The sequence below is a fragment of the Ostrinia nubilalis genome, chromosome 5 (assembly GCF_963855985.1).
Source record: "Ostrinia nubilalis chromosome 5, ilOstNubi1.1, whole genome shotgun sequence".
Classification (NCBI taxonomy): domain Eukaryota; kingdom Metazoa; phylum Arthropoda; class Insecta; order Lepidoptera; family Crambidae; genus Ostrinia; species Ostrinia nubilalis.
In genome coordinates this window covers 3,419,487-3,442,243 of record NC_087092.1, presented here as the reverse complement: position 1 = coordinate 3,442,243, position 22,757 = coordinate 3,419,487, and the positions used below count along the sequence as shown (strand labels likewise).

The 22,757-nt window shown below is 36.6% G+C and overlaps 1 protein-coding gene across 3 annotated transcripts; it reads right to left on the bottom strand.

Moving 5' to 3' along the window:
* Positions 1 to 292: 292 nt before the first annotated feature.
* LOC135071672 (protein scarlet) lies at positions 293 to 20,896 on the bottom strand. Of its 3 annotated transcripts, XM_063965440.1 has the most exons (14): positions 20,641 to 20,896; positions 18,890 to 19,085; positions 17,547 to 17,595; positions 15,888 to 15,937; positions 15,345 to 15,481; positions 14,699 to 14,869; positions 14,123 to 14,361; positions 12,765 to 12,960; positions 9,946 to 10,080; positions 8,798 to 9,025; positions 8,028 to 8,163; positions 4,701 to 4,806; positions 3,864 to 3,964; positions 293 to 569 (listed from the first exon to the last, which is right to left on the bottom strand). In XM_063965440.1, exons 1-14 carry the CDS (start codon positions 20,743 to 20,745, stop codon positions 394 to 396), a joined length of 2,025 nt encoding a protein of 674 aa, XP_063821510.1. In that variant the 5' UTR covers positions 20,746 to 20,896; the 3' UTR covers positions 293 to 393. The 3 variants fall into 3 exon arrangements, with proteins under 3 accessions (XP_063821510.1, XP_063821511.1, XP_063821512.1); XM_063965441.1 differs by lacking the exons at positions 18,890 to 19,085; positions 20,641 to 20,896 and adding an exon at positions 18,356 to 18,375; XM_063965442.1 differs by lacking the exons at positions 18,890 to 19,085; positions 20,641 to 20,896 and adding an exon at positions 18,183 to 18,268.
* Between the last annotated feature and the right edge of the window lie 1,861 nt (positions 20,897 to 22,757).

Sequence of the window (22,757 nt, the reverse complement as noted above, 5' to 3'; positions counted from 1 at the left end):
TATTTTTAAATTTTATAGGTGGGATTAAAATCTCAATTACATTATTGTACATTTAAGATCGTTAAAAATAATATTTCAGACCATGTGGCATTCTCTACCAGTCAACTTTTGTTTGTCATAGAAAGGAATTTTGATTTAGTTTTTAGAGGGGGGGACAGACAGGGGGGAAAGATACTTTATTTACTGAATTATTGTAAATGGATTGATTTAAAGAGTAAAAGAAAACTTTTGTTAGAACTACAAAAACAACTGAATCGTTCGTTCACTTATTCATAAATGAATAGACGCGAAATTCAATAACATCTTTTACATAGATTTATTGACCTTATTTACATCACACAATATATTAGTATAGACACCACAAGTAAATAGTTCAATAACAATAACGCTATATTATTTTCGCCTTGTCCTATGGCGGAGAGCTATGAGTGCCAGTAGGTGGAAGGCTAGGTATAGCACGAAAAGTGCTAGAACATCGTCCCATAGGTCTCCGCTATTGAAATCGTATCGAGAGAGGACCTCCTCTCCCGTGCTGAGGCACGGCATTCCGGTGGTGTTCTGCAGGCAGTCTGAAAAAAAAGAATAAAATTAGAAATGTATTTCAACAAGAAGCTAGAAGTGCGTAAAAACATTTGACTATCGCTTAATCAATGAATTCATTGAATTTTCTGTATCATCAATCATGCCACTTAATAAAAGTATGAATCTGCAATAAACAAAGTTTAAAACGTTGTGATGTCATAAAGGGTCGTCATCGGCTCAAAGCTCAAAACATATTTTTTTGGATCAATACCAGACCTGGATCCGTTGAATCCGTTCTCTCTCATAAAGATCCATGGTACAGCGTCATTCAAATCAATGAAGTGCAATTCACATCCAAACCAAATTAGAGTGCTATGTAGGTAGTAAGTATTGTAAAAAAAAGTAAAATAGGAAAAACCTGGCGCATATAATAAGTCCGAAGTTATAATATGCACTTGTAAACTTACGTTATTAAAGTCTCATTACAGGGAAGTCGACAAAGAAATTCGTCGAACCCTTCACGCCAGATGCTCATTGTTTATCGGTTACCTGACAGACCCTTTTTGTCGGGATACCCCAATATGGCGCCTGTCCTTTTGTAGGGTTCCGTATACAAAATTGGTTTTATTTCAACTATGTTAAATAATAATTCTAAACTATTTCAATGCGCCATGTGGTATTAAAGCGATAGGTAACTGTAATATAATGTACGTTCGACTGAACTTTTTTAATTTATTAGAGCCATAAATGGGATCAACGTATGTAACTAGTCAATTTTAATATTTGCTATAGGTAGGTTAACTACCCTTTAAACCTTCCTTTAGAAGCCAAGTTATTCTAAGTTCTAACACCATCATTTACCTATCATTACATCAGCTCTATCAAATATTGCCATATGAAATTATAGGAAGTTAAATAAAAGACTAACGGCCGAATACTGAAACACTACTCAAATCTGTCACTCAGCTGACGGGCTCCTAAATTTAAGTATCCTTCAATTTTAAATGGTATTCTCAAACGCTACTCAACGGATTTGAAGCCGTGATCAGCTAAGCAGCTCTCAAATGTTTACATAATGGCAACATTTATCAAAAAAAGTATGTTTTCATTTACACAAATGATAACTTTACGTCTTTTATCCATTACACGCAGCATCGTTTGGTTATGTATTGTCTTTTATGGAAATATACTCAATCAACTTAACATAGAACAGTTTATTTTTAGTTTCTATTATATACAAATCTCGTTTTATCATATAAAAATAATAATGCTTGCATTTTTATTTAATTAAAAAAATAATTTTAAATATGATACTTTTTATTGTTGAAATCTATTAAGTGGCGATCGTGGACCGAAACGTAACCACAATTGACATTTATCATCGTTGACTGACAGAGCATCAAATTGACAAATCAACAACTCTTGGAAATGCTGCTATGCGATGTCCCCTTAATCCTCAGAAATAGGCATGTTTATGTAAAGCGATTTCATAGCAGCTATTTTGGTTGTTACTTCGTGCACTATACGATGCACAGTTGGCTGTTAGATGTGGAAGATATCACCTAGTACACGTTCATAACTTCCCGTTGCGTACAACAGTAGGGTTATAATAAGTATTTGGTCCACTGGTTGTATGGCATTTGGTGAGGGGTTTCAAAGAGCTTCCAAATTATGAATCCAGAAACAACACCGTTTCTTTAGAGACGCGGAACCTCGCTCGGAATTGCTTGTCATTATAATAATATTTTTCAATAGCGTTCAGCCTTATTGCGTTCCTGCGATTAGATCTAGGTATTTCCTCGAGGCTCGAAAGAAATGATAACGATGACACACATTATTTACCACTATTTAGGTCGTTTTAGGTATAACAATAGGATTTAAGATACCGCGCAAGCACTCTCAAATTTAACAGCTGCTTAGACGATTTGACAGTTGTTTGAGTAATGCTTAGCGTTGAATGGCGTTTCAGTATGCGAAAATTCATTTAAGTGGCGTTTGAGTGCAACTTAATTTGAGAGGTGCTTAAAAATTGAGAACTGCTCAGATATTGTTTTGAGTATGCGAAATGTAAGTTTAGGAGCTGCTTAACTATTTGAGAAGCCGTCAAATATTTAAATGGCGTTTCAGTATTCGGCCGTAAGGAACCCATCTGACGAAAATTATTTTAAAAACTACCTACTGGTATTTTTTTCACAGCTGTCATTGTTAGAGGAAGTGTTAAAGCTATTAATATTTTATTTGGGGTAAAAATCTTATCGCAGAGATTTAATGGGCCCTGCGGCAAATTAACTTAAAATAACTTTTAGGAATAAAAAATGGATCGATTGATTCGATTGATAGGTAACGAACGCTTGCAGAATAAGTATTTTTTGTGACCGCAAATTGGATAGTAGACAATATTTTAGATAACCAATAAGTATGTTGTTTAATTTAAATACGACTGGTACAGCGCAGATCTGGCGATGATAATAATAAGGAAGGACTACTTTTTAAGGGATCAGTCAGGGGTGATACCAGAGTAAATACAAATGAGTAGTACGGAGTAGGAGCATGATCTTTTATAATTTATCTTTGACAAATAGGTATCACCAGAGTAAATACAAATGAGTAGGTCATCTTCATAGAAACGCACCGAGCGCGGTTTGTATGTGAGCGCGCGCCAATACGTATGCGGCGCGCACGCACACACTGACAAAATTTAGTGTTGATTAGCGGTGAGTTGCCCCGAATTTTGTCAGTGTGTGCGTGCGCGCCGCATACGTATTGGCGCGCTCACATACAAACCGCGCTCGGGCGTTTCTATGAAGATGACCTACTCATTTGTATTTACTCTGGTGATACCTATTTGTCAAAGATAAATTATAAAGGATCATGCTCCTACATGATGATAAAAGGACGGTAGAAGAGGGAGGTGCAAAAGGTACCATGGATTAAAAGATTTAGTCGGCCGTTTGGTGTAGTGGTTCAGAACGGACTACTATGCCGAGAGGTCCCGGGTTCGTTTCCCGGCCGGGCAGAAATTGAAATGATGAATTTTAACGGTCTGGGTGTTACATGTATAATATGTATGTATTTACAAAAAAAGTATTTAAGTATGTTTATATCCGTTGTCTAGTGCCCATAGTACAAGCTTTGCTTGGTTTGGGACTAGAAGTGTAGTGTAAAATGTCCAAGGATAGGTAGGTATTTATATTTATTTATTAATTTGGACGACGAGTAATAGCTATCTCTACATACCTAGCAAGAAAGAAATTCTAATAGGTTCCCAAGAATCATTGTAGACAATGATCTACCAAGATTAGAATAGTAAAGAATTGACATGAAAGATCAGTTCGACTTACTGATATTCTCCACGCCGTCCCACTGGACGATGCTCATGGCTTCGTTGGAGTACATCAGCCACGACAGGTGCCGGATCCACGACACGTATTTTGGTATCGAGCTGCAAAACGATTTAATTAAAGAAAAGTTAAGTCGCTGAAGGACCTTCAAAAGTACACACTACACAGTGCCTTTAAAAATGTAGAGTCGACTTTGATACGCATGTTTTGAAACTAAGCTCTAAACGATTTCGACATTGTACCGCAGAATAATAATAAGTGATTGTACCGACAGCATGCACATGATTATCCCTTTTGTACTGCAATTTCATACATACAGTGTTTGGTTTAGTGTGCCATCGTCGGTACATAATATCAATTATGTAGTGCAAAATTCAAAATTTATTTATTTGGTAATAATAGCACACAGCACAATAACCACCAAGGTTACAATGTAGTAATTAACTAATTATCCGGCCTATTCGACAGGATATACAATATTTTTAGTACCTACTAACTTATAAATATTAAAACACTGTAAGTACATCTAATCAAATTTTTGCACTAATGTTAATTAATGGCTTTATCGCAGCATAAAAGTAGTTTACAAATTAAGTTTTTATTTTATTGGTGTTAATGTCAACAATAAAACCATTGCATTATCGCATACATTGTATATTGCAGGTTTTATCAAATTGCTTAAAAGAAATACGTATGGAAAAACTCACGCGAATAAGCAACTAGTTTAAGTGTATAGAAAATACACTGTTTGACAAAGTTCAAATTAGTTACTAATGTTCTTACACCAAAAGTTTATATGACCAAAACTTTTAATACACAAGGTTAAATCCAGCTTACCTGAGCCTGACGAAGAGGCCAGAAGTCATCATGAGCGAGTAGTCGAAGGGCACGAGGTACGCGATCGCCACCGGCATCGACCCGAACGCGCACGAGAAAAACGAACCTGGGATCAATAGAAGAACAACTGTTAGAAATATTATAACTAAAAAAAAAAGTATTTTTTTAAGTATGTTTATATCCGTTGTCTAGTACCCATAGTACAAGCTTTGCTTAGTTTGGGACTAGAAGCGTAGTGTAAAATGTCCAAAGATATTTATTTATTTATGTATTTCCATCATCGTCATCATCATTTTAGCCACTGCTGAAAATAGGCCTCCTACAAAGATTTCTAGATTTGGTAGCGGCCTGTATCCAGCACCTACTTAACTGTAAACTTTAGAGGTCGTCTGTATTTATTTATTTAAACTTTAATGCCAAAATAAATTTGTACATAAGGCGAACTTAATGCACTAAAGCATTCTCGACCAGTTTACCTTTGGGTTGAGCAGAAAAGAAATTTGTTTGACGGTACTTCTAGTGCAGGAAAGGAAAACAAAACTGTACTCCTTGTGGTTAAAAAATATTTTTACGAGTTGGTATACAATCAGGGCCGCTTTGAAAACAAATGCCATTCCTTCCAAATGTAACCGGAATTGCACCATTATAACGGCCATTCTCAGATGAGCTAGTTTTTGCGTGTCCGGGCTGTTAAATCGTAAAAAATGACAAATTAGAGACATGCAAGTATTTTTATATGTTACTTAACAACCCTATCCAGTTGTGCATTAAATCATAGGCCTCTATTTTAAGTATTTGTGACTTAATTAATTTCATGAACCTCTGTTCTCTAATTACCGTTACGCGTCCGCACACCGACTTAATGTTAAAAGTTGGCTGTAATTTTTATGTCGTATAGATTTGGTTCACTCCATTCAACATTTTAAAGAGTACAAAAGATTGTCTTATGCATAGCAAAATATCTATTCAATAGAACCATTCTGTAAATAATTAGAATTAAAAAACTGCTTGTCCGAGCGAAAGTCCTAATTCCCGTGACGTTTTCTGTTTTTGGGCACACAAGCCTAAATAATAATATTTGACACATCATTTACGCGCGCGGCGCGAGCCCTTAGTTAGTTCTAAGACCTGTTAGCAAGTAGACGTCTATTGCGTTGGCGTACCGTCGATGAATTGCGTAAGAGTATAATTACCATATCTTTGGTTTTCAATTTTTCTATTTACCATGTCCTTATTTTTATATTCGATTTTTGAAGGTAGATCCACGTTGTTAATTTAAATAGAATCAGTACTTTGGCCTTCATACGTTGTAGTAAGACAGTATTTGCATACGCTGCAGATTTTGGAAATTTTGAAGAAAAACTGTCGTTTTATAATTTCCATGTACTAATTACCATATATTAATAATCACCGTTGTATGAAATTATTACCTACAAATTGCACTCACGATTGAATAAGTATGATGATAAAATATGAAATATACCTAGACTTTCCCATAACAACTTTACGGACTTTTCTTCCAATCTGAAGTCAAAATTTTGAAAAGCTTTCGTTAGAGTAACCTCGAAATAGATTCGATTTCATGACGAATGTTCAGCTTCAGTTGCTGCATGGTTGTTGGATTTTAGAGTATATTTTAACCCCTAAGGTAACCGCACAAAAAGAAGTTAGCTGGAGTGAAATCGGGGCTTCTTGATGGCCAGGAGATGTCACCCCTGCGTGAAACATGTCTCGTACCAGACACTTATTTTTACTATTAATATCATTGATGAACATGTTAAATCATTAATTAATTCTAATATAATACCATTAAAATCTATCCATATTACCTTTGCCCTAAGAAGATGAAATTGTCCAACATTAACACTTACCTGGTGCTAACTACTTACGTGATCACATTAAGAACAAAAGGGAACAAATCAACAGACAATGAGACTTTTCAAGACAAGAGTGTATAGGCACTTTGTACCATCCTAGACTGCATCCTAACTGATTTGTTATGCATAGAAAAAACTTCGTGATATGCAATGGATACTGGGCAGAAGAAGCTTGGAGAACAAACTATATACAAATGCATCCTATATCTATATCTATTACATCGACTTAGCCTCGCAAATGTAGAAATACTTTAACGTTTTCAAAATAAAGTATTAAAAATCTTGAGCTGTGCACCTTGGTTTACAAAGTTCACTGAAGTGATACCAAAAGTCAAAGAGGGTGTAGAAAATTCCTGTAAAGCTAGACCGTCATGAAATCTATTTGCTGCATCCCTTCTAAATTCTGAGAATTCTGCATTCAGGCTCAGGAGAAAGCGAATAGCATCAATCTGAAAACTTGTTTTATAAGAATCGAGGTGACCAATCATGGGATATGCAGAGCTGGAACTGTCATTATTACAAATTCAATTTAATCTGATAATGGCTGATGGCTGATCGTAGATAGATTAAAAAGAGAAAAAATCACTTACATCATTAATTACTTTTTCGATATATGCATATCCGAAAAGTCTAATTCGTGAGACCTCCTGATCCATTAATTATCTGTACGTTAAATCGTTTGTACCACATTTAAATTAAATAAATTATGATTAAGATTCTGATTCTGCTCTCATTTGAAATGTGACACGTAGCCCCTTCTTGCTGAAACTAAGTGTTCCTGTTATAGCCTCGATTCTTGCAGTATATCTACTGAAAATATATTGATACAATAAATAATAGAAATTAGTGTTTTTCTTTTTGCAAAGGGTTTATTAAGTGTACCTACAGCTTTTTTTATGACGCTATATATTTGTATACAAATTTATCAATGCAAGATGTTGTTTTTTTGCTATTTTACATATCTTTTCTAATTACCGTTAGATTAAGTATTAGCCTTATCTAATTACCGTGACCATAAAATTTTTGGATCTCATTTACGCGAAAACCGCTTTGAATAATTTGACGCCTTTACGATTGTTAAATTCGTACTTTTCATGTGTTTTATATTTAAATGCATTTAAGTCAATTAAGCCAAATTTCAAAAATGATATGGTAATTAGGCTGAGAACGCCTGATCGTGAGAATGACCGATAACACGAGATGATGAAGAATTTACTGATTCAAGTAGGTACAACTTTAACATGTTAAGTGTACCCAATACCCATAATGAAACAAATTAGGGTTCTTGAACATTTATCAGCTGCTAAGCTGAAGAACTGAATCTGACTGAACTGAAGACAATCTGAAGACTCTTATTGTATTTATTGTTGAGAAAGTAATATGTAGGTATAATAGACAGACATGAAGAATACTAGAACACTTCCCTGTTAGCTTCTCTAAAGCCACTTACCACAAGCGATGGCCACGTTGAGCACCAGTATGGAGATGAAGACGGTGAAGCCGAAGGCGTAGACTGTGCTGCGCAGCCCCGCGATGAAATACACCACTAATGTGAAAAGCGTCGGCTCCACCACCAGCCCCGGGAACTGGGGAAACACAATCAAATAATGAATATAATAGACATAAGTAGACTACAAGTTCATCATCATCATTTCAGCCATAAGACGTCCACTGCTGAACATAGGCCTCCCCCAATGATTTCCATGTTGATCGATTGGTAGCGGACTACAAGTTAGGTAACAGAAATACCTAGTCAATAATAAATTTGCGAGCGAGTTGAATGCAGAGCACTAGAAGAAAAATATTTCAAAAAGTCCACTTGCACTACACAAACCATACAATCGGATGCAAAAAGAGATTACAATGAAAATGAGGAGAGCCTGCAGAATTCCATATCTTAAAAGTAGCAGTGGATGTAGTAGGATAGCTCATGGATCAGATGGCTTTTAGTAGAAAAGTTCACGTCCAAGGACCGGTAAAAGTAATACGTTCTATTGAGGGTCGCGTAAAGCAACTGGATGCGACCAGCGCAGGACCTGTCAGAAATGGTCGTTGTGGAAATTTCTTTGTCCAGCAGTGGAACACTTTAACTAAGATTACACCAATATTATAATCTATCAGACACAGTGTTTATTTCCTACTACTCCAATGTTTCATAATGATTAAATACCTCAAACCTTAAAAAAATATCTTTGAAGTTGAACTTCTTGTTTCACTTACCAAAGCAATCATCCTAGACACGTAATAGATCGGCGTGGAGTACAGTCCCGCCTTCAACTCCCTGTGAAACAGCGGGAACTCTTCCGGGAACATATGGAGCACGGAATACATAGGGCTGAAGGTGTTCTCAGCGATGATGATGAAGAGCGCTCCTTGGACATCCTGGATGCCGGATTGTGTGAGCCGTGCTGTGCCTAGGAAGCAGAGCCCTGCTGTGAGAGCTATGGCCTGTAAAGAAAGTAACATTCTTTCTTCAGCTCACAGTCAGTTATAAAAGCCAATAGTGTGCCTTACTTAGTGTACTTTGAACTCCTCCTATATCTATACTATACTATCTATATCTATACTATCTATACTAATCTATACTTAATATTATAAATGCGAAAGTAACTCTGTCTGTCTGTCTGTCTGTCTCGCTTTCACGCTTAAACCACAGAACCAATTTTGATGAAATTTGGCATAGAGATAGTTTGAGTCCCGGGAAAGGACATTAGGATAGTTTCTATCCCGGTTTTTGAAACAGAGACGCGCGCGATAATTAATGTTTTTCTGTGACAGACAAAATTCCACGCGAGCGAAGCCGCGGGCGGAAAGCTAGTACTTCTATAATTCTTCTAGGTATATAATGCTTCTGAAACCCTTTATGTTCTACTGGTTTTAAAGGTAAATATTTTATGCTTTTGTTAGTAGTGGGTTCACCATTGATACAATAGTCCAGCGGTCGACATAGATGGAAATTTTGTTTTGAATCACTAGTCCGACACCGTTGGACTATTGTCGACTCAATTTTTTTCATTAAACTCAATTCAGAAACCAACTCAATTTAAAGTGATTGATTCGTGTGTTTATGTAACAGGCCTATTAATTACAGCATTTATTATTAACATACGTACATGGCCTTACACGTTTTAAGTGGAATTTTAATTAAAAACATATCCTTTACGCAAAAGATATAGCAATTATCATTTATCTTCAAACTTCTTTTTAATTCTCAAAACCAGCCTCTTTTTTAACGCCACGCTTTTCTTCTGACCCTGACATTTGGCAATAACTTATTAATATGCATTTTACAGACAAAAGCTTTTAGCGAAATTAAATTAAATAATAATAACGATTCACTTGGAATTTAGTTAATTGTGTATACTTACAAGTTTCTGCAATATCCTAATCAGTTGCACTCTCGGATCTCTGATGATGATGAGCATATACCGGTACACCAACCAGACAATCTTCGTGAAGAAGAATGGTGCCTTGAAGTTGTCTTGTTTGACTCGCTTCGATTCCTGAAATAAATTAATAGTTCATTGATCTACTAGATTAAATAAATACAATAAAAACTTAAGTCCGTTGTAAAAAAAAAATCATGCCTCAAAGTAGTAGGTAAAAAAACGAGAAACAAGATAAGTAAATCAATTTGATTTATTCTTACACCGAATACTTGACATAATCTGGTTAGTTACTTAATAAGGCGGATTAACAAATTCATTTAAAGCAAGAATATCAATATTTCTTATTGTTTCCGCATTTCGAGTCGGGGTCAGCGCCAGGGTAAAAAAAAGACATAACATGTGCGATATTAGTTAGCAGGTGTGTAAGACACGTGTCTTACGCCCGTATTCACAAACGATGCTTGCTTAAGTGAGGCTGCTAATCAAATGCACAGCTTTGAATAGAGCTCTGTGATTGATTCGTATGTCATCCTGTGCGTCCACGCGCACTGTGCGATCTCATAGTAATGTTTGTCAATACGGGTGTTATGCACCGAGACAACTCACGTGCGATTAGGCAGCATCGAATAAATGTTTGAAGTTTTGAACCACACGCCGAATCATATGCAGATACAGTTTACGTTCTATTAATTACACCCTCTTACATTTTTAACACATCAGTTAGAATAGTTCTATCGTAGGACTGCTTGCTTAGTACAACAAGAAACAAGTATCTCTCTCACTCTCTTGAACTCTAGGAATACTCATTATTGGGTACTTCTCATTTACACTCAAATTTGATGGTCACACAATAATAGTTCATAAACGGTATAAGTTAGAACAATAACTTTGAAATCAGATGATAAAATATCTATTTAGCTACATACAAAATAAATTTTATCGTAATAGAAGCAAAAATAATACGAAAAAATCACATAAAACGATAAAATACGGGGTCATTTTTCGCGTTCTCATCGTGTCACACCTTCGGTTGCAATGAAACATTTGGTTACTGCATTCACAATTTTCATTCAATTTGTGTGTAGCATATACTAAAATCATCGTAATTAAATATACTTTCCACACAACAGTCAAAAAAATATCTTCTTATAATTATTTTGAATTGAGAAAGCGAAATACGTTGGTCACACGATTTTAGGTAGGTAAAATTTTGAGTAATAATACAAGATTGTCGTTAAACCGAACACCAGCAACCAATCACAGCGTTCTATTCGGTTAGCGTCAGTCGCGCTTCGACCATTGGGTAGGTGAGATAGGTCGATCGTCGCTCCGCGAAAAAAATACGTAACTTTTTGTGATTATCCATAGACATACCGTCGCTTGCTTGAACAATATTTTCTACCTCTAAAACTTAAACAATTTAATTGAAACTTTGCCATTGAAAACTTAACATGTTAGACTTATTTGTGTAGTATTCGACTTGAACCGTTAAATTCAAATATAAGGATAATTCATAAAAAACTAAAAATTTCGTCACCTTCGTGGCATCACCTTCGTGGTGTTTTATACACGAAGGTGATTTCAGGCCACGAAAGTGATTTCTTGCTTTGGTTTATTTTAAAATATAGTGACTGGTGTTTATGTTTTTACGATATTTTAATAACTAATAAATTATACGTGGTAAGTAGAGATCAGTACATCAATAAATAAATAAGGGTCTCGTATTTTTGTTATCTGTCTGTCTGTATGACTGTGTGTATGTCTGTATATGTGACTGTGTATCTGTTTGTAAGATAAATTTAATCTGAAGTTTGAGTTAAAAGTTGTACAACAAAAATACGAGGCCCTCTGGCCTAAATAAAAAAAATATTTTTGTTGATTTAAATCAGTTAGAGTTATTTTTTATTGAGGTACTGATAATCCGTTTTTTGCTTCTTTAGTATTTCAGAATGCCACCAGTGTCACCCTTAAAACCAATTGCGTAGAATCTTGTAACATAGTAGGTGACGTAATCGGTAAAAATTTATCTTGTATTTAAGTATTATCTTCTATTTATATTATGTTATTGCTATTTATCTATGAAAATAAGACAAAATATATGTTTTATAAACACTTAAGAGTCATTTACAGTAATAAAGTTTGAAAAAATTATTGCTGTGAAGTACAGAATCACTTTCGTGGCATCAAAAAATTCAAAACGTTAAAGCTTCCAAACGAGACTCACTATTTGACTGATTTACTGAGAATACACTCTTCACATCAAGCGCTACAAGTTTTGTTTACAAAAAGTTGAAATAAGTTAGAAATAAAATTCGCCACGAAGGTGACGATGAGAACCGTGGCAATGAGAAATACCCTATTATACTATGCTCTACTAGCTGTTCCTATCACATCGATTTCCTAACCCACGATGCTGATGGTAAACGGGTCAAACAAGCACCACCACCACTTTAAAAATTACTCCTACATCGTCCTTCGGATCATGAAAGACCAAGGCTAGCTAAAACTTATAAGTATTATTATGTAGATAGATACTATGCCGTATGATTACCTCATCCTCATTATCCATCAAATGAAATTCCAAGTGTATCTCCATATCCAGTTCCTTAGCCGCGTCACTGACGGCGAATCGGTCGCAAATGCTCTTCACCGCCTGTCGTGACGCAGCCTCAGACCCAGGAGTCATTACCGGACCATTACCTTCATCATCTCACAGAGGACGGAAGCATACGGAAGAGGTTGTTAGAGAGCAGTACTCTCCAAGACTAAAATTAAATGTAATGTACAGGTATTCTTACCTCATCCTCATTATCCATCAAATGGAATTCCAAGTGTATCTCCATATCCAGTTCCTTAGCCGCGTCACTGACGGCGAATCGGTCGCAGATGCTCTTCACCGCCTGTCGTGACGCAGCCTCAGACCCAGGAGTCATCGCTAGCACCTTCATGAAGTAATCCGTAGGGTTGTATGTGAGAGGACAGTGGTAGCCGAGGCTGGGGACGAAAAGGGCCGATAGTTATTTTCAAAAACAAATCATCGATATTCGTTATTGCCTTTCACTTATTTCTAAACGACTGTCATCTAGGTTGTCTGGAGGAGATCGTTTTATAGCGATAAGACCGCGTAAAATGTGCCGTCTCTTTTGTGTATTTAACTTATTTTCTTGTCTTGTCTTGTGTGATGTAAATATGTGTTCTATCAATCTATCTTTCGTGATTTGTTCTCCTTCAACGTTGTGTATCAGACACCCTGAGTGATTGCTTCATTGCGATAAGTCCGCCAAAAAATGTGCCGTCTCTTTTGTGTATTTCTTTCTTTTCTGTTTTTGTGTGGTGTACAAAGTGTTTTATCTATGTATTTAAACAGACTTTTTTGCTCGAATTGACTCAAGTTTTGGGGTCATAATCCGCGTGTGTGTTTTTTTATTAGATTTATAGTATGTAAATCGAGCAAAAAGTTTTGTCCAATTAATATTCAAATTTTTGTCACATCACACCTCTATCACGACATAGGTAAGTCTTGAGTATAAAACATGATTGGTAGCAAGAGCAACGGAAAGTAAGTAGGTTCATATTACAACATCGTGAATCAATTTGAGTTGATCCATTCTTAGAAGTGAGGATGTTCTATTGAGGGCACCGAGTGCACTGCTCCAGATAATTCTAATGGTCAGACAATTGCATTCTGGATCTATTGAGTTATTAGTTTATTACGGTTATTATTCTATGCAAATACATTGTTGAAGCACTCTACGAGTATGTACCTACTCGTAACTGCAAGAACTCATAAAAGATTTTTTACTTAGGCAATAACAGAGATTTCTATATTTAGTAAACAAATAACGTGTTATCAGTCTCTTAGTCAAATAAACCTACTTCCTTCAGAATAGTGCATCAAATTAAAACTACTGATAACAGTGTAGCACAATTCTACTAATATTATAAAGGCGAAAGGATGCTGTGTTTTTACACTTCAGGAAAAAATTCCGTTGTTTTTGATGAAACATCAGATCAAAACAACAAATAACATCAGAATAAAGCCAATACGAATTCACATATTAAATTCAGCTGTTAAACAGGTATAGGAAACCTAATATAAAAGCCGTTATACATCACTTATACCCTTTTGCAATCTCAATCACATTCTCAAACTTACCTCTCAAAGAAACTAAGAGCGCCCGAAGCGTTTCCAGCAAAAGCTACCCTCCCTTCAGCCAGCAGCACCAGTCTATCAAACAACGCCATCAGTTCCGAAGAAGGCTGGTGGATGGTGCAGATGACCGTCTTGCCTTGGGCCGCGCTGGCGCGAAGGAGCGACATCAGCTTCTGAGCTGATGAGGAGTCTAATCCGGTAGTAGGCTCATCGCAGAAGAGAAGACCGGGGTCTGTTAGAAGCTAAATAAAGAACACCAATTTATAGATCGTTAGAATAAAATTAGCATACAGAGAAAAGCTCGTTCGTTTCATCCACTGCTGGACAAAGGACCCCCAAAGATTTCTTTAACATTGGTCCTGCGATGTTACTTAAAGCCGATAATAAGAGATTTCTTCCAACAGAGTTTTCTTTTTACCCGTAATGTATCCTTAAGCCACTGGTCTCTTTCATTTATCACGAGAGTCATATATTTAGGTAGAGTTTGAAACAAGTCGAAATTTCGAAATTGCTCATCAGCAATTTCAAAAGCAAATCTACTTTTTAGTTAAATTAATGACATATATTTTCAAACCTTACCTCGGTAGCAAACGCCAGCCTCTTCCTCTCTCCACCAGAAAGAGTCTTGTGTCCATCCAACCCTCCAATGCGGGTGTATCTCGCGCCATATAGAGCTAACTGCCTTAGGAGCTGATTCACTCGTCTTTTTCGAGCTAAGGTGGAGGTTCGTCGGTCCATTCGAAGTCGGGCCTAGAGGATTAAGTTAGTTAAGGAAATGTTATGTAGTGAATAGTCTTTAAAAGTCTCTACAAGGTCAAGTAGTTTTTGTCACCTTCAGCTATCCACTGTTAGGCAACAACGCATCCTTTGATCAATTGATCCAATTGAAGACGTGTGAAGTTTGGGGCACTTAACTATCTCTCCAAAAAGATACACTTAGTTTATGACTTCCATGTACAAAATGGGTTATCTTGTACTCAGTAACAGAATCACATTCGCAACTAGCCAATACATATTTTAAGTATTTATCGCCAAGCATTTGCAGTCGACAGACCTAATATGTTGCAAAATTAAAACTGAAGGCGTCATTACTACACCACGCCGTTGTGCGTAAACTTGAGGTGCAAGAAAATATGATTTCATTGAAGATAGTTTAGCTGCATTCTACAGAACTGAAAACTGAAATTTGACCAAAACGTTTGAAATTGGAGATAACAAAGCTTACCATAACAGTGAGGTGTTCGATGACGGTGAGGTTCTCCACAAACAGCTCATCTTGATGCATGTAGCCGCTCTCCCTGTGCATGAAGTCTCCCACAGGAAGGCCATTCATTGCTATCTCCCCGTCGATCACAGTCCCCACTGTAGCAAGAGAATTGTACGGACTGAGTATTGATCAACACATAGCTCAAACTACTGAAAAATAGCACGCAGATAAATATTTTTTAGTGTTCTCATTTCACCTCGGAACCATTTTACCCAGGTGATATCACCCAGGGGAAGTGACTTGACTAAAGCAGTCGTCTTTGTTCACCTAGGAATTAATTCACCCAGGTATAGAGCCTAACCCGCATAAGTGGAATAAACCGATGATAGTAGGTTGATAGGTTCTATCATATCGTAGGTATTTGCTGAGAAAGGATGTATTTCCAATATACGCGGACGAGACATGGATAGCTCTTTTTACCCGACTACGCAGCTGGTATTGTTTTAATGATTTCGTAGCCTGATGACTGAATGATAAATTTGTTTAATATCTGTTAGTTACCTGGACTTCGATGAGCAAGAGCTGACATCAATGTTGTTTTCCCAGCCCCACTGTAACAATAAAACAATATTTAATAAATTACATTTCCTGATGCCAAAATATCTTGACATAATCCTCCTGATAAAAAGGAGTTTTATCCTCCTAATAAATACGAAGTACGATATACGCGAATGCAAATGAGAATGGTGACATTTGTACTCCTAATTTTGGAACCGATCTTGATCAAGCTTTACAATAGAATTACAGAACTAACGATGTATTAAGGTAATAAACAATGACTTTGACGAATTGAATATTATGCGGATGAACGAGTTACCATGGCAGCAAAAAAATTATATTAAACAAATTTGAAATTATTTTTTGTGGTGTGGGCCTAGTACAGGTTTACTGAATTAAGGTGGTTACTAAATAAGGTTCAAGCTGTCATTGATAAATCGCCCTTTTGGAAGATACGGCAATTATCCCGCCAAGAGTGATTAAACTATTCGAAACTCACGTTTTAGTTAAAGGTCAAGGACTACGCAGTAGTTTGGTAGTAAATACTAGTAGGTATTGTAGTAACAATCTAGTAAGTTGTATGAAAACAATTTCAGAATGGAATGAATGCTTTTATTTATCACCGAGTGACACAATTACCTACTTGTCGTTCTGCACTATTGAACAGTAGTACACGTGTTCGCTTCGCCTCCATGTAAGACTTCAATTTCATCCTTCCAATATTAAGTACTACTGATTAATAAATCGATCATTGTTTGGTATGATCGATTTATCAATCAGTAAACTTTACGATAGAGTCACCAATTTAGAATTATAGGCTGGAATGAAACTAATTCTCTTGCTTGACGAAAGTTTTTGTCAATCGCTATGAAATGCATTTTTTAGTTTCGTAAAACTTTTTTCTTATTTCAATTAAACTCAGTGCATTTCTTCGTCCCGATCTATTTTCTATTTGACCAACAAATAACAGTACCCAACCACAAAACTGGAAATCCGGACGAACTGTCGAAGGATCTAGGTAAACCAAGTAAGACGAAACCCGCGGTATGTCGATTACTTAGTCATTCCGCTAGAGTGACTTCCTTGCGGTAGTTTTCTGTAACCGCGACATCTAAACCTTCAAAATGCATAGAAAGTACCGTAAACCACAATATTTCTGAACCACTAACAACTCAAAAATCATATAGTTAATTTTAATCATCATCATTTCAGCCACTGCTAATTATTATAGGCCTCTCCTAATGATATCCCGATTGGCCGGTTGGTAGCGGCCTGATATGCGCGCCGCGATAAGCAGTTATCACGCCATTTTATCGATTTTGCCCAGATACATTTTGACGTCGATAAAAGTTATCACGGCGCGCATCTTAGTCCTACTGTAGGCCTAAGATGCGCGCCGCAATAAGCGGTTATCACGCCATTTTATCGATTTTCTCCATACATTTTGATGTCGATAAAAGTTATCACGGCGCGCATCTTAGGCCTACTGGTCGCAAAAATGACAATGCTAAAGCTAAAAATAAAATTTAGAACGGAGTATTTTGGGATTAAATCCGTTCTACCAAGGCTATATTTTAACTAACTATTAGTTAGCTTGTTTTATGTAAATGTTATTACAATGAATAATTCAGATTAATCAATAAATGTCCAAAGAATGCCTACCTCGGTCCCATCAACGCAACCAACGTGCCGGGCTTCGCGATGCCGCTTACTGAAACAAATGAATAAATTATTATAATAGTCCCACCAGTACATTTCCTAAAGAATCTATCTATTGACTTAAAAATCCGTAGAAAAGCTTAATCGGTTGAATTCCATGAAAAAACAGAAAAGGTCTGAAAAGCTTTTCAGCGAGGCCTTTGGTCATTAGATCATGGGGACCCTTTTCATTAAATCCAAATCAAAATCGGAAAAAAAAATTCCAGCCCTGGGGACCAAGTATCATTGATACGGCTATTACGGCGGTAGTTACGACCCTGCCATCTTACCTCATTCCTTAACCCGAATATGCACGCTCAGGTCACTCTAGGACCATGTAGTGCATGGTAGCTGCGCGGGAGTCGGTCCTAACACTTCCTTCACTTCAGGGAACAAAAACCGCACGTGTGAACTGGTTACCTCACCCTCGTTGCATCTTACCATTATTGACAAGCCTCTTCAAGGCCCCTCCCTTGACCCGTATGTGCACGCTCAGGTCCCTCCAGACCAGCGTGCATGGTAGCTGTGCCGGAGTCGGTCCCAGAACCTCCTCCACTTCAGAGAATACTTCACTCTACCTCACCCTCATTATCCTCTTACCATTATTGACGAGCCTCTTCAAGGCTCCGCCCTTGACCCGTATGTGCACTCTCAGGTCCCTCCAGACCAGCGTGCATGGTAGCTGCGCGGGAGTTGGTCCCAGCACCTCCTCCACTTTAGGGAACAAAGGCTCATACTTCGCCCTATCTACCTCACCTTCATTATTTACTTACCATTGTTGACGAGCCTCTTCAAGGCTCATTCCTTGATCCGTATTCAATGAGCATGCTCAAGTCCCTCCAAACGAGCGTGCATGGTAGCTGCGCGGGAGTCGGTCCCAGAACCTCCTCCACTTTAGGCAACAAAGGCTTATACTTCGCGCTACCTACGTCACCTTCATTATTTACTTACAATTGTTGACGAGCCTCTTCAAGGCTCATTCCTTGATCCGTATTCAATGAGCACGCTCAAGTCCCTCCAAACGAGCGTGCATAGTAGCTGCGCGGGAGTCGGTCCCAGAACCTCCTCCACTTTAGGCAACAAAGGCTTATACTTCGCGCTACCTACCTCACCTTCACTATTTACTTACCATTGTTGACGAGCCTCTTCAAGGCTCATTCCTTGATCCGTATTCAATGAGCACGCTCAAGTCCCTCCAAACGAGCGTGCATGGTAGCTGTGCGGGAGTCGGTCCCAGAACCTCCTCCACTTTAGGCAACAAAGGCTTATACTTCGCGCTACCTACCTCACCTTCATTATTTACTTACCATTGTTGACGAGCCTCTTCAAGGCTCCTCCCTTGACCCGTATGTGCACGCTCAGGTCCCTCCAGACCAGCGTGCATGGTAGCTGCGCGGGAGTCGGTCCCAGAACCTCCTCCACTTCAGGGAATAGAGGCTCGTATTTAGCACGTGTCAGCTTGCTGACTCCATCTGAGTATACGATGTCTGATGGCTTGAGCTCCTGGGTGAAAGAAAAAAGACAAGTTTGTTAATGTTTTTAATGCATGATATGAATGAAAAATAGGGGTAAAATGCTGTAAATGCGAAAGTGTATTTGGTTAAAAAGCATAAACACATTTTCACGTTTCAAAACATTAAGAAGATAAGATAAGGTGAGTAATCAAATAAGAAATGGAATGTTCTAATGGGAACGCATTATTTCTTAAAAGGATTTAAAAAATAATGTTTTGTTTTTAGTGGCCGTGTTTTAAAATTTATATTTTTATTTACCGACCATGTTTTTATCGCGAGACGCGCGATGAAGACTGCGAGACTTCATTCCTATAATACAGCCTTTAACTGGGAAATAAATCTTAATCTATGCTATTTTTATCGGAAGACCATAATGTAAGGGAAACCCAATAATAATCTCGTTTTGTCCTATTTTATTTAATTTCCACGTGCAATACTTCTAATTTAATGCGAAATGACGAGACTACAAAAAGTCACCAATACAATGCTAATGGAATCCATTAATTATTGAAGGCATTTTTGTTCTAATAAAACTTGATATTATCATACTACGACCACCACTTGTGTTGTTAACACTTGCGTACTAATTAGTCATACCTAACGCCGTTTTATAGAATTTCAACACTGAGACGAAATCATTAATATCATTAAAACTAATAGCAACAATCATTAATGTTTTTTCAACCCTGAAAGCGCAGATCGATAGACCTAAGAACCTAAATGTCACTGTTGGGATTCGATTTTTTTTTTGTTTGTATAATTGTATAATCCGATGATAAGATGTGAACCAAATGTTTTTGCCATGCCCTTTCAGGCGCATCACTGTTATTTATCTACGAGTAAGTATTGTAAAATAAAACCTCTAATAATGTGAAACACAATAAACAATTTAAATAACGCAGATATAAAAGAAAATAGTCACTTAATTGTAACAGAAGAATCAAGAATTTACTAATTAATTATAGTTATCCTCCTGTAATTAATGATAAGTGTAAAAATGTATTTCTGGATTCATAATAAACATTCGAAAGAAGAAAATAAAGCACCAAGCCATCAATGAAATTTTTACTCCACTAAAGATTATCACCTAACAATTCCAATCAATTTCCAATACCCTACAACCAGTCTGGAACATTTCGATGGCTTCTGGCTCGTAGCATTTTGCGGTTGTTACGTATTGAGCCTTATTTCAAATCCAGTCAGCACAATATGTAGTCTCATAAACAAAAACGCATAAACATTCGTCTAAAACTACATTTCCTTAAAAAAATGGTAATGGCACTAGGTATTTAACGTTCAATTAAAAAACGTTTAGATGTGTAATCGAAATTGCATCAATATTAAAAGGAAATTTCTTTTAAAGAGATAGGTAGTTTTGTGTGCATTGGAAAATTATTTTCCACGAATTAGGCTGTCGTTCGTTACATTTCAATTTTCTCACAAAAGCTAGTCAAAGTTAAAACACATACGGATTAGGAACTAGGTAAATAATTAATTTACAAAATCTTATAAATATTTTTACTAAATAATCAATAAACACTCACATAAGATTCCTCCAGAGAAGATGGGTTCGATGCGTTGTTCGTAGACGGATTCCTCGATACATTTTTCAGTGATAACGACTTATCACTACTGGACTTTTTGCTCATTTTCCCGCGTAAAACTTGTGAATAAAAAAAAGTTCACGAACTTTTTGGTAACATTTTCGAGTGCGGACGAAGGCGCTAGAAACTGTGAGCCTACGCGCGACCGTCTACGGCTGCATCAACCGCGTTTTGACATTACGCGTAGAAAAGGACAGCACACATGGCGAGAGAGTGATAAACAAACATCGCTATTGAATACCTTTGTATTAGATGAGCAGTCGGAAAACCAGTCTTTTACGAAAGCTGAAGTAATTTTAATAGTTTTAATGACATTATAAAGTCAAATATAATCAGACTACTAGCACAGCTACTAGTGTGAATGGTGATTTATACCTCATTAAATTCAGGCCTGATGCCTACCATTGTAAATTAAAATATTTAATGAGGCTTATTAAAATGATAAAGTGAGACGCCTTTTAGAATTAAATTAAAATTACAATATGTATTAGGATCTGTTAATGGAATAGATATAGGATTCGTATTTAAGAGTCCGACATGCAAAATGTCTTGAGATTGAATTTGTTGGACTGATACTATGAGATGAGCCCATTGAATTTTCCAAGTGAAAAATCACGAATGGTTCAAGCCGCGAACAGTATTTTTTTAAGTACTACTACATACAAATATTATTGTATGGATCTACTAAAGTTTGTATTGATGTTTAGATGTCTGGATGTTAACATGTTTGTTACTCTTTCACGCAAAAACTACTGAACGGATTTTGACGAAACTTTACAAAATTGTTATAACTGAATGTATAGTACTAGCCTATTGTATTTTTTACTGTAGCTACTTTTAGACAGTGTATCTTTTTACCGTGTTTTAATGTGACAGCCTCTTAATAACAGGTGATCAAAGTTAAAAAAAACCCAAAAGAGCCACGAATAACCACAACCTTTGTTACTATGCACCCACTACTACTCAGGTGTAGACTATAAATAGATTGGAATAATAATTTATGAAATAAATATCAAATTATATCATAAAACAGTCACTATTTTTATCAAATTATAGTTTATTTGAATAATTTTGCATACATTTCAAGTCGGCTTAGTTATGTTTATTGAGCTTAAAAACCTTCCTCATTTGTACAAGATGACTGATTGTTTTTTTGATTTGCAAATACACCTACTATTCTAGTTTCGCGATCACGTTCCTTGTGCACCAAAACAGCGTGTGTCAAATTGGAATTTGGAACAATATTAACCTATTTTTCCAACAAAAGTAGTTTACTTACTTGGGTACGAATTTAAAGGGCATTATACGAGTACGCGGTAAGTAGAAGGTAATATTCGCTCCGATATCTGAAGACAGCATGCACCGTGTCGATCATTTCAAAATTAATTAGGACAATAATAACTGTCAAATAAATTTTGAGTAGAGTTTAGAAGTTTAGAGTGTCTGAAATCTGCAACCCTTTTAGGGTGGTAGAGCAAGAGGTTAGGGTGGTAGAGCAAGAGGTAAGTTTAGTTTAGTTTATTTCAGTTTTCCATAGTTGTGTGTGCGAACTGCAAAGTATACAAACACTGTGGGAAACTGCGTCAGCTCTTTAGATTAAGCTAAACTAGCTCTTGATCTGCAACCTTTAGTGTATAGGCTGTCAACTCAAATGCTATTAAAATCTTACTGTATTTTGTACTTAGATATTTGGTATATTTTATTGCCTTAAAAGTAGAGTTCAACACCCTTGGAACATTGAAAAAATATTTGGTAACATAACTTCTGAATGACAGAAAACGGTTTTATCGCTTTGGTAATAGTTTTAGAACCGAATATTAACCGACATCAGAAACCGGTCTTCCTAAAATACTCTAAAAGTTTTTATGCTAATTATGTGGGTTGGTGTTTTTATCATGAGAAGCCTTGAATTCCTACCGCAACGAAGATACGTTGCGCAACATGAGGCAACATAGAGATGGAAATCAAGATTTTTATCAGTTACTACAGGTCAAAGTTACGTGGTGTTTTTCGTCACTCAGAAAATCAATTAGTGAATCACTTTAAAATTTTCATTA

Coding starts and splice junctions, on each gene's coding strand:
- LOC135071672 (XM_063965440.1), bottom strand. CDS start 20,745: ATGAGCAAAAAGTCCAGTAGTGATAAGTCGTTATCACTGAAAAATGTA. Junction 15,938..17,546: donor GTTGCGTTGATGGGACCGAG/GTAGGCATTCTT, acceptor TTATTGTTACAG/TGGGGCTGGGAAAACAACAT. Junction 8,164..8,797: donor TGTCTAGGATGATTGCTTTG/GTAAGTGAAACA, acceptor GTGTTTCCCCAG/TTCCCGGGGCTGGTGGTGGA.